The sequence below is a fragment of the Sander lucioperca genome, chromosome 2 (assembly GCF_008315115.2).
Source record: "Sander lucioperca isolate FBNREF2018 chromosome 2, SLUC_FBN_1.2, whole genome shotgun sequence".
Taxonomy (NCBI): Eukaryota; Metazoa; Chordata; class Actinopteri; order Perciformes; family Percidae; genus Sander; species Sander lucioperca.
In genome coordinates, this window is record NC_050174.1 from 32492678 (window position 1) to 32505102 (window position 12425).

Genomic DNA, 12425 nt, shown 5'->3' on the forward strand with positions numbered 1-12425 from the left:
GCTGACAATGACAACAACGCTACAACCCATGCTACAACCACCATCACGACCGTTAGCACTGCTGCTAGCGAGGAGGAGCTACCTGTTGCTGCCGACAGTGCCAGCCGAGGCTGCTCAAGTGATATTGCTGCTAACGTTATGGATATGGAATCAGTGATAGCAAGATTTGCTGAGGCCAAAGCTCGCAAGGTCAGATTATAGCGCTTTAGACATGACAATACAGACACTGACACACACACACACACTCACACACACACACACACACAGACACTCACACACTCTCTCACACAGATACACTCACTCACTCACACACAGACACTCACACATAAACACTCACCCACTCACTCACTCTCACAGACACTCTCACAGACACACTCACACAGATACACTCACTCACACACAGACACTCTCACACACACACACACACACACAGTGTCACTCACAGAGGTTTCTTCTCTCTCATTTCCTCATTCATTCATTCAGTCTGTATCAGGCGCATTTTAATGCAGTTTGTTATCTGCATGAATAAAAACTTAATAAATAAAACTTATTGTTAGGCAGATTATAAAACGTTTTTTTCTCAAACATGTCATGTCCTTTTGTCGACGATCCCGTTGATGAAAAAGCTATATTATTTCACAGAGAGTTACGTCGAGAGATGATATTGAGTCCCGACTAAATGTATTTTCATTTCCACATAACCGATTTCAGAGGTATTTTTTTCACAGTCCATCAGATATGTAGATACCTTATCCGTCCTCATATCACTAACATCCACCATCGTGGACATGCTTTAACATCCCAGCAGATTCTTTGTGTCGCATTACGTTTTTTGCAAACGGCAGTTTTCTTTATTGGTGATGCAGATCATACTGTAGGCTAATAGTAAAGCCACTCGTCAGAAAAGTGTGACCCGCTCTGAAACGTTTTTTAAAAGTTTTTTGTATTGTTCCCTGGACACAAACCAGTGAGAGACATAAAAAAGAAATAAATGATTATAAATTATAGTTCTGTTAATGATCATGGTGCTGCAGCCTCAGAATGGGATATAGTAGGCCTAGTAGTTTACTTTTTCGCCAGTAGGATTGCACCCAAATGAAATTATAGGTGTAATACAATTCCAGTTTTCACTAGTAGGCTAATATTATAAGTTAACTGTGATTAAATATGAAATTAATACACTTTTAATGCTTACGCATTGACTCGAGCAGCAATTTTCTCCCACACCAATTCTCTCTCTTTTGCAGCAGCAGCCGCCGTCTTACTTTTTTAACTAAATACATGTTCAAACTCGCTGTTTGTGCGCATGAGTATTTCCGCCGACCCGTTTGTTTGTGGTTGTTACCATGGTGAATCGTAGAATCATGGCTCCATTCATGCTGCCTTTTTATTGAGTTGGTTCAATCAACTCATATCAGCTGTTCTGGAACCGAAAAATCTTCCCATCTCAGGGTAAATCAACTCAGACATCAGGGTTAGACTCAGTTTGTTAAACCTTCTACCTGAAGCTGACCCCCGAAGTCTAGACATCATTGCTGTGTGAAGACTGCTGAAGAGAAGTTACAAGTAGGACTTTCTTAGAAAAATAAGGATTGACAAAAGGGGGGAAACATGAGATGTAGAGGGCCCCATGTCTGTGTTTGCCTTGGGCCCCAAAATGACTAAATCCGCCCCTGCCATAGCATGCAGACCGTAACAGCCAATAAGTATTCAGCAGGGATCACAAACTATCCCATGGCTCTGATCTCAGTAGAGATCAACATGTCTACTGAAGATGCTGCAACCCATACTTTCCTGACTCAGTTTAGGTAACTCGGCATCCAACTGGCAGCTAATTTAAATGTAAAATGTGCATACCATTGCTGCACTGGAAAAAATTTATTGTAGCAAATGACTGTATCTTCCCTCCTCTCCTTTCTCTCTTACTCTGTTTCTGTTTCCCTCTTTCAATCCTACTATGAAGCTCACACTGCTAAACACTCATTCTTTTCCCACTACAGCAGTTTACTAATTTATCTTATTGCATAATTGTTTCCTTGACATAATATAATTCTGACTTTATGCAAATGGAAGAACACTGTGATTTGTTTCATGCTAGCAGTTAAGTTGGCGTGCTGTGGTCCTAATGGGAGCTGTGGCTGTGTGTGAGTCATCCTCCACAGGCTCTTATGCTTGCCTCTAATCATTCCCCCGAGTAATGCTGGGAGGGGAAGGAGCAGACATGAGGAAAAGAACAGTGTCTCAGCAACGATGCACAGGACAGACTAGCCTGTACATTCACACTGACACTGTGAAGTAAAAATTTTAACAATATATGATATCATACGAAAACATATGCACACAAATTTGTATGATATCCTACAAAATTACAGCAACTGCAGCCCTTTCACGGGATGACCGGTCACATGACAGTTAAGTTTAGCGGTCTTTACAGTTAAATTTAGATTATTTTATTTTACTGTGAGCCGGGTAAAGTGCATCGTGAGGTTAAAGTCATTTCAGTGGCCATTTCAATTAAGTTTAGCAAACAAAAGGTAACCGTCATGTGGCGACGATAGTTAAGTTTACTTACCAAAATGTCGAGTTAAGAATAGAAAAATTATTGTAGTTTGGGTTAAAACACCAGTACCCTTAAATAGTACACCTGGGACACGAACACCTGTTTCCTGGGTTACAGTCTTGTGTTTTCCCCTTAACTTCTTCTGGGACATAAACTCCACTCCTCTGCTGAAAAGTCCTGTGTTTTAGGACCCAATCAAACAACGATATCTTCCTCCTTACTCGGATCTTTGCACTCTTATACAGTGGCAGTCAATAGCCTCTTTCCGACCAAGTAGTTACAGGAACGTAGTTATAGGAACAGTCCACTTCTAAACAGTTCTAACTACTCTCCCCCAAAACCGGTTTTGCCATGCATTCGCACTGGCCAAGTGGCCACAGGAACTGACCTTTTGTTATTATAACACAGCCATCTAACCACCACATGCGGGAAAGGGAAAAGGGAAAAGACCCTGCCCTGAAGTAGGAGCTGAAAGAGGAACTTAATAATCCCCAAATTGGTCCAGTCGGAACACGAGAAAAAAAGGGTTCTAGGAACGTTATGTTCTAGGAACAGCAAAAATCCCTCCGGTCGGAAAGCGGCTCATGTGGGGAATACAGGGGGGTGCTAAGTCAAATCTGTCCTGCTGGTGCCAGCACTGTGTTTCCATTAATACAGAAGCTGCGTTTGTTAGGAGTAATTAACATTGTTTTTCATGATGTTAAAAGAATATGTTGATTGTGAGTTGTCATTTCTCTAAGGTTACCCAATCTGTGTGTGCATGTGAGCGGCCCACAACCTGCCATCCAACCATAGGGGGCCACTAGGTGGACAGCAGCCCTCTGCGGCATGGGATGGACAGATGACCCCTCCATTCCAAATTGCATACTACATACTATATATACAATAATACTAGTAAGCCAGAAAAAAATAGTATGTTCCAATAGCAGGTCAAGTGCAGTATGCCAAAATTAAATATCACCAGTGGTTAAATTGGGCCGGGGCTCAGCCCCGGCACATAAGCCTACTCGTTTGTGTCCGGATGTGCTTGCAGTCAGTTGCCTACTGGAAATATGTCACATAAAATTTTAAAGTGATGATTTTGAAAACATATACTGTATATATACAACAATATTTCTGACAGTAAATGAAAGATTTTTGAAATGGCGTGTCTATTTTGTCTCGGCGGAGCTGAGATGAGAACAATTGGAACACAGCAACAACCCGTGCAGCACTGCAGACTAGGACTGCATGATTATGGCCTAAATGATAATCATGATTATTTTGATTAATATATTGATCACGATTAATTATCACGATTATTTGTTGATTTTAACCAAAACAAATTTTATTGTCACATAGGCTAATTATAACTGTTTTCACATCCATATTGTGCTACATTCCTGCCAATACATCCATACTGTGCTACATTCCTCCTTTGTTGAAGGATACTATGAAGGAGTATGCCATTTCAGCTGTTGTGCGACCGCTTTCCAAACATACGCGTTTGCCGTGAAAAGATACAGGCAACGCAATTTTCTGTTCATGTTAACGGCGCATGTTAAAATCCGGTGCCAATAGGGCACTGGTGCCCGGTATCTACCGGATGAAATAGCAACGCGGATTACGGTGCCACTTAAATGTCTGCGTTGCGCTCTGATGCTCCAAAACAGACGTTAGAGGCAACAGAAACATCACTGCATGTCCCGCTAGTAAACACGTTACACAGCAGCTAACGTTAGCCTACCATTAGCTACAGTAGTAAACACGGCTAAAATACTGACAGCTAAACGGTGTAGTGTGAGCGTGTAGACCGGACGTACAACAGTCTGCCGCTAAAGCTATGAGCTAAAAGACTTAAACTAGCACTGCTGTTGTGAAAAACAACACAGACGGGACAAAATGTTGCGTTTACTGGTAAACTGGTACACCTTGTGACCGACTGCTATACACATGTTTTTGAGCCGGATTTGTTTTGCTAGCTAGCTCCGTTGTGCCGACAAAGCAGTGATTATCGCAGTGACAAAGAGGATATAACAATTAATTAACTCTTCCTGCTAAATGGCCGCTGTGTGTGAGTGATAGCGCGGTCAGCGAGCTTGTTACGCCCGCAATCTATTACTGCAGTTTCCAGTTAATCTTATAATGGATATGTGTGTTGAGTTATTTAAACAAACGATCGGGGAAATAAACGCCTCTTGTCCGCGAGTCTCATTGATAGAGCCTGCGGCTGGATGGAGCTCTATCAATGAGAGCTAGCTAGCCTCCTTTTAGACCTCTGAAATGAAACTCCTAATGTTCACAAAAATGCATTAAATTGAAATCGGACACCATAGTTAGCTTTATAAGACATTGGGGTAGATGTTCTATACGTGGCATGACGAAATTCAAACTGTAAATATACGAAAGTTATGCCGGCAGCTGGCAGCCAGCCAGCTCCGGAGCTCCGTGGAGCCCCGGTCGTCCAATAACCGAGAAACGGTGACTTTCACTGGGTATGGAGTTTGCCTCTTTCTCGTCAGACTGTGTTAATTCTGGTGGGGGAGAGTAACGCTATCTCCAGTTAAAGTAGTAGAACCGTGTTCCCAAGCTAGCATCGAAATCGCTGTATTTACACCGGCAGACGCTGCGCAAACCACTTCCGGCGGAAATTAAGTGCATTTGTGTAGTGTCGTGGCGCCACCCGGGATTTGGCGCGTGAACTTGTGTATCTGTTGTGGAATTTTCCTCACGTTACTCTGTCCTCTGTGACTGTCTACATCTAAACTAAGCTGTGCGGTGCAGGGAACAACTCTGATTGGCTCATGGAGGCACGTGATCAGAGAGTGGTTTACAGAGCTTTGGAAAAAAAAAACTTTGATACAGAGCGTTCTATGAACGGAATGAAGCATTTTAAATATCGCTCGATCACGTGAATTTGATCGTGGGAAGCCAAAATCGTGATTGTGATTAAAATTTGTTTAATTGTGCAGCCCTACTGCAGACAATTCACCACTGCGGGTCAACATAATGCAAGTGTCTACGTCGGCAGGATTAACAGATTTGCCTTCTCCTAAAGCTAAAAACCCCGTTCGCAGCGGTGGAAGCCCGGTGCTCGGAAACTTCAACGACCGCTACGAGTTCATGTCGCTGACCAAGCCATTGAACCGGTCCTCGCCGTCGCATCTCCTCCAGCGGCAGGGCTCCAAGCCAGCCACGGCTCGCCTCCGGAGAGCCCCACTCAGCTGTGTGTGTGTGTGTGTGTGTGTGTGTGTGTGTGTGTGTGTGTGTGTGTATTGTAGTATTAAAGAGAAAGAATGGGAGAAGGAAGTTTGTGTGAGGTGGAGCTGGTCACCACAGACCCAAATCTTGTCAGCTGTTGCTACTGTCATATGCTGCACTGTCTCTTCATGTGGCACGTTATGTTTGGCACATTGTATGGGTCACTTCTTATATCATAAGAAGGTAATACAATGTGTAATCAAGTGATGACTGATTAACAGTAATGTAAATGCTGTAATACCTGTTGATACTACAACAATGCAAGACTCTTAACCGTGCAGTTTTGAACATATCATGTAAGACTCGATTTCTCCATTTCATTGCACAAAACTCTCCAGAAAGTGCCATTTAATGATTTTCTTTTTTCTTTTTTTTATTCACGGGGGGGGCATACCCCCGGACCCCTCTAGGCAGAGCCCCCCCCCACATACCAAATCCCAATTTAACCCCTGTATATAACCATATAACCCCAATGTGTAGGTCAGGAGGCTGCACTGTTAACATTAGCCACACTGCTGAGTCGTTAGTTACGGGAGGGTGTGGTGGTACTGTACAGCATAAATTGGGCTATATGGATTATCGGTTTTTGGCAGAATGCCGGAATTAGAAATAAACTGAGGACTAATGTACAACAAGACACTTTCTCTAATGCCTGAATTGAACTGAAAAATACACTAGACTTTTGCTGATATCATGGATAATTTCACACGAGTCGTGGAACTGCATTAGATAAGGTAAGACCACTTTATGGTTACTTTGGGCTTATAAAGTGTAGCCTACTTGGGTTTGTTATATGTGGTACCAGCTTGCCTTGCTGTCAACTGGTTTTGGGGATGTTAATAAACGTTTCTCTTGTTTGTGGTTGAGAGTGGCTTATCTGGCCCACAATTCTCTGATTGGTTGTACCCCCAGCCCCTATGAAACATGGTGCTTTACAAACAGCATTTAGTCCCAGATGTGGGGGTTTTTGTAAGTGGACTCACGTTATAGAGAATGTCCACCCATCCCTCCATGGTGATGCACTGGAAAACAGTGAGAACAGCAAAGAGGATGTTGTCAAAGTTGGTGATGCCATAGTTGGGTCCGATCCAGTACTCCCTGCAGGCGGTGCCGTTGGCACAGGTCCTCGCCGGAGCCTCCAGGCCACATGGGAAATCTGCAGCTTGCTCGTCTACAACACAAACATACACACCACATGCAGAGGTATTTTTAAGAAGGCTGGGGAAGTATTATGTAAAAGTACCTTTTAGTTATAGATACAGAAAAACATGCCTTCTTATGCACAATATATGGGTTCTACTACAATGATACACAAAATGGCCACACTCAAGCAAATACATTTCCTGTTATTGTTCACAGTAACTTACTATTAGAGTTCAAGTGACGCTGGCTATTCATTGCTGATACAAACAGTAACATGTTTGACTGAACGTTATGCTCAACGTCTGCTATGATCCACATTTGTTATTTATCATTGCACTTTATTTACCTAATGTTGACATTGTGTTTGTCCATAGTGTCATTCTTCTAGTAATCCCTCCTCTGAGGGTTCTATGCAGTGTCTTAGCTGTTCCTAGGACTATGCTCTTTTGAAAAGAGGTCTCATATGCTGTTCCTGGAATTAGCTGGCGCCACTTTCCCAGTTTTAGGGGTTACAGCCCCGAGTGCTCCAAGTTGACAAATATGCAGTGAAAAATCGTTTCTTTTAAACACCATTTGCGAAGACAAAATACACATATTTATGAAATCTATTGTGAAATCTAATTATTTTAATCAAATATAAGGGGTCACTTATTTCGGTAATTTTTTTAATGCTTTTTTTCAGAGGTGCAACGATTAATCGATTAGTTGTCAACTATTAAATTAATCGCCAACTATTTTGATAATCGATTAATCGTTTGAGTCATTTTTTTTATTAAAAAAAATAAGATTTCTCTGATTTCAGGTTGCTGTGAATATATTATAGTTTCTTCTCTCCTTTGTGACAGTAAACTGAATATCTTCAGTTGAGGACGTCATCTTAGGCTTTGGGAAACACTGATGCACATTTTTCACCATGTTTTGACATTTTTATAGATCAAACAACTAATCGATTAATCGAGAAAATAATCAACAGATTAATCGACTATGAAAATAATCGTTAGTTGCAGCCCTACTTTTTTTAACATTTTAACTGAACTATACAGTAAATGTGTTCTATGGTGTGATGTAAAAAAAAATCTTTAAAAAAATGTAATCAATAAAATGAACCTTGACTTATAATATTTTTAGGACTTAACACCAAAAATATATTTCTTAATTTAATTCATGTGTATTTAATTTAATTGAATTTAAAAACACAATTTGAAGAATTGTTTCTAAACAGATGCTTGACCCAATGTCATATCTGAATTAGTCGTTTAAAGTATATTTTTTAAGCATTTATTAAGTATATAATTACTGCAATTTTCATTTCATTTCAATTTAGTTTCTGTCGTTCCTCCTCCTTTCTGTGTTTATACTTCCATGCCCTCTCTCTCTTAGTCATAACATTATCTCTCCCTCAAAAATATATAACGTTACTTATTTTCATTACACTTGTAACAGTTGACAATATTGTAATTCATGTAATAATTGCATTCAAAAACACTGAAAATGGTTAAAAAAAGAATAAAAAGACGCTAAAAATATATATAATTATTTAAAATGCTTTTTAAAGAGACCTTGTCCTCTTGTGTGACATCTGTTTCAGCTTTTAGTGTCAGTTAGAACTGCAGTGGGTTCCATAATAACGCGTTAATGACCATGTCATGCTCTGGTCATACCTAGCTAACCTGTCGTTAGCAGTTAGTATTTGCAAACATTTTTCATAATTGTGTAGTTTACCTACAGTTTTTATTAAAAAAAGATGTATATAATTTAGAGCTGTCACACCAAAGGACAACAAAACACAACACTTTTAGTCGTGGTTCAAAAAAGTTAAATATTTGAACACTTACCATGCGCACAACATGAGCTATACGGCTATACAGGGGGCTCCAGTAAGATGATCATGACTTTTAATGGGGTCCTTTAACTAAATAAAGTTGTCTGTCACCGCAGGACGTGAAATGATTGTAATTTACTAAAATATACACTTGTAACATTATGCCTGCCTGAAGTATTATTCAATATTCTTATGCTTTTCTTTCTAATTCATAAAAGTTGTAACCATGCTTGAGGTGGTCACACTAATGACAATTTTGAGATTTGGCTAAAAAATTTAAGAAATCTAATAACAAACAGGTCCTTTTAAAACAAAACATTTTTTAATTATTCACTGCATTTTAAATCATGACGATACAAATTCTATTAATTTTTTATCTTGTTTGACACTGAAAATACCATGTCACTATAAAGTAAATATATAAATTGAATATATATTCAATTTATACAGGCTATTCAATTTAAATTTGTTTTACAACTTTCTGATGAAGAAACAAATGACAAAACCAATACATCCACCTTCCCACCAACCCTACCGCGTCCCTGAACCGGCTTCAGATATATACTTCAGACGGTGTTTAGAGCTGAATATTTTAGACCAGTAATTTTGTATCTTCAAAAAAAAACAAAGCTGTGAAGCAGGTCTGCCATTTGTCTCTTTTTTGATCACATATAATATCATAGAGAAATGTGAGGCTAATTGGAATATATCATAGAAGAGAGGGCACCCTCTTGTAAAAAAGAGATCTGTCTTGGGGAGTTGGAGCCTTTTCAAACTTGGGTGTAGCCTACGTGCATGCATGTGCCTCAATAAGTTACTCAACAATATGATGTTTTTGACAGCTGGATCATAGTAAACAAAGAGCAGAAATGGATCACGTTCTATGTCACTGTACAATTAATAAAAAAAATGCCTCAATGATGATGGTGAGGATGATTAAGGTCCGATGAACGTGTGCCTATACAGCAATAACTTGTTTCCCTTGTTCTCCTCTTACTTACCTGTGTCTATTCTGAAGCAGGTGCGATGGAACTTGCCCATATAGAAGTCGAGGCCGATGATGGCAAACATGAGGATGGCGAAGAAGAGCAGCAAGCCAATTTGCAGCAGAGGTACCATGGCTTTCATAATGGACTTCAATACCACCTGGAGACCTGATGCAGACAAGAAAAACATGCTTTTGTAAAATGTTATTTTAATAATAATTTTTTGTTTGCCTTTTTTTGGGGAGTGATGAGAGAGAGAGAGAGAGAGAGAGAGAGAGAGAGAGAGAGAGTCTCTCTCTTGAAGTATTGCCGGATCACAAAGGTAGAGATTGTTAAAGGAATTAAATTCTTAATCTTAATTACATTGATAAATCCTAGTATATGCATGTCTGTAAATGCAAATATTTGCAAAGGTTCAATTAAATTTTATTTGCCGTGTCAAATCATAACAGGACACTTAACAGATAATTAACAAAAGGTTCTCTGTATTGCTGTCGAAGCCTTATTCACTTTAACCTCTGCTGATATTCTCACATATATGAATGAAAGAAGTGCAGATAATTAGTTTGAGACAAGTTTGGTTCACAAGCTCGAAAATCAGACTGAATTGCAATTTTGTTACACTTCATTCATTTAGTCTGTCATCATGTTAGCAGTTTTCTGGGAGAGGTGGTAGTTTGTTTTGTTGTAACTAGGTAGTGACATATCCTACCAATGTAATTTTCAGTCATCATAGAAGCTGAGGTACTTAGTAGTTGATTTAACGTTTTCATGAATGTAGCTAATAAGTCATTTCATAGGCCTATGTATAGGCCTAATTTACGGCTCAATACACTACAGTACATATTTTTTTTCCGTAATAAAGAAGGACTGCGCCTCTTTATGCAGCCATCGTTACACCTGGGGCACGTTCAATCTCAAAATGGTGTGCACCGTTTTGCGGCAGTTTCCGGCTTAAACGACATGTTCCTTGGAAAGGTGTAAATGGTGTGCACTGTGCAAAAAGCTTTAAGGTATGTTTTCTCTCATTTGGTGGGTGTGTAAGAGATGTTACCCAATCAGCAGCGACGTTTGCTACATTTTGTCAGGGCTTAATGTGCCCCTGAGCTTTTCCTGCTATGACAAGTCAAATGGTCTGTTGTGTGCCTATGGTTTCAACATTCTCTTGGATGCAATGCATTCTGGTACATGTAGGTACAGGTAGAAACCATACACTCTGAGAGTGAGATGAGAAGACCAATGCCAATCTCATGTGTGTGTTAAGTACTGAGCCAGAATCAAGACTTGGTTAGCCTAGCTTAGCATAAAGACAAGAATCAGGGGAGACTGCTGGCCTGTCTGTCTCCAAAGTTGAAAAATTCTCCTCTTAAGCTCACTGATAAACACATTTAGTTGTTTTTTAGAAATGTTACTATAATTATTATTATTATTTGGTTTAAGGGGGGAGTTACATTACCCAACAACCATTTATCCATCCTCCCAGTGTGGGCGGATTAAACAAATTAGACACAAAGTGTTAATTAGCCAGTTTCCAGTCTTTATGCTAAGCTGCGCTAAATGCGTCCTGACTTAAACTCTGTTTCTGGAATCTTTTTGATAGTGCTGTATTATTATCAGTAGTATACTAGTTACAAAAAAAAATGTTAAAATGTGAAGTTAACTTACTTGGAATGCCAGAGACCAGTTTGAGCGGTCGCAGTACTCTCACTGCCCTCAGTGTTCTTAGATCAAAATCTGCCCCCACAGTGGCCAAGATCCTGCACACACAACAACAGCATGGGATCAAGATTACAGGTAGCCTACATGTCATAGTCAGCAGCTGTTTGTCTAAAACACATCTGTAGGAAAATATGATTATAGGTGCTACATGTATGATTTTAAACAGCAGTTAATCATTTAAAATAATTCATGAGGCTGGTAGACAAACTCAAAAATGAGACAATGGTTAGTGAACTGATGCAAATAATATTGTACCAGTGTTGCTCACAATTAGAACATCTCATATTATTAATAACAGCTTTGAAAAGATATAAATATCCATAAATATTACTCAGTACATTGTACTATTGAACAGTATTGAAATATTACTGCATTACTGTAACTACATTGCAATGAGATAAAGTGTGAACCGAAATATTGTTTAATGATGCAGTATGTTGATAACTGATTGACCGCACACGGACAAATTCTGGTTGAAATCCTGAGACTTATCAGGGGCTTTAAACAGTATTTAGTCATTTTAACAAAATCATAACTTGTAAACAGAAAGCACTCAGTTTTTAGCTTCAACTACTTTGAGATCATTTATTTTTAAAATGGAGCCAGCAAAACTACGGTGTAGCCTACACTACGGCGTACACTACAGCGAATATGTACACTACAGCGTACAATTGAAGTGCAGATGTTCTTTTTGGTTGCTGATGAAAGGATTTAGTGAATATCGTATTAAAGATGATCATAACAGACATTATCTCAGGACACTTTACAGATAATTTACAGAAGGTTCTCTGTATTGTTGTCAAGGCCTAATTCACTTCACATCACTTGGTTGCAGATGAAAGGATTCGGCGAGTGTTGCGTTGAAGATGATGTTACAGCAGTTTCACATGCTATGGCAATGAGCAGAGAATCCTGCCTATTATGCGCAGTGGAAAACAAAAACAGAAAAGTAGTG

At 39.5% G+C, this 12425-nt stretch overlaps 1 protein-coding gene across 4 annotated transcripts in view; it reads right to left on the minus strand.

The window, feature by feature from the left end:
• The window catches only part of cacna1ba (calcium channel, voltage-dependent, N type, alpha 1B subunit, a), a 189440-nt gene extending 177920 nt beyond the window's left edge, over window positions 1–11520 (minus strand). For all 4 annotated transcript variants that reach the window (XM_035996446.1, XM_035996445.1, XM_031300885.2 and 1 more), the window contains exons 1-3: window positions 11417–11520; window positions 9767–9919; window positions 6784–6971 (exon numbers count right to left, since the gene is read on the minus strand). In XM_035996446.1, coding sequence (XP_035852339.1) covers window positions 6784–6971; window positions 9767–9893 — 315 coding nt within the window. In that variant the 5' untranslated portion in view covers window positions 9894–9919; window positions 11417–11520. The remainder of the gene's footprint in view (window positions 1–6783; window positions 6972–9766; window positions 9920–11416) is intronic.
• Window positions 11521–12425: the final 905 nt, after the last annotated feature.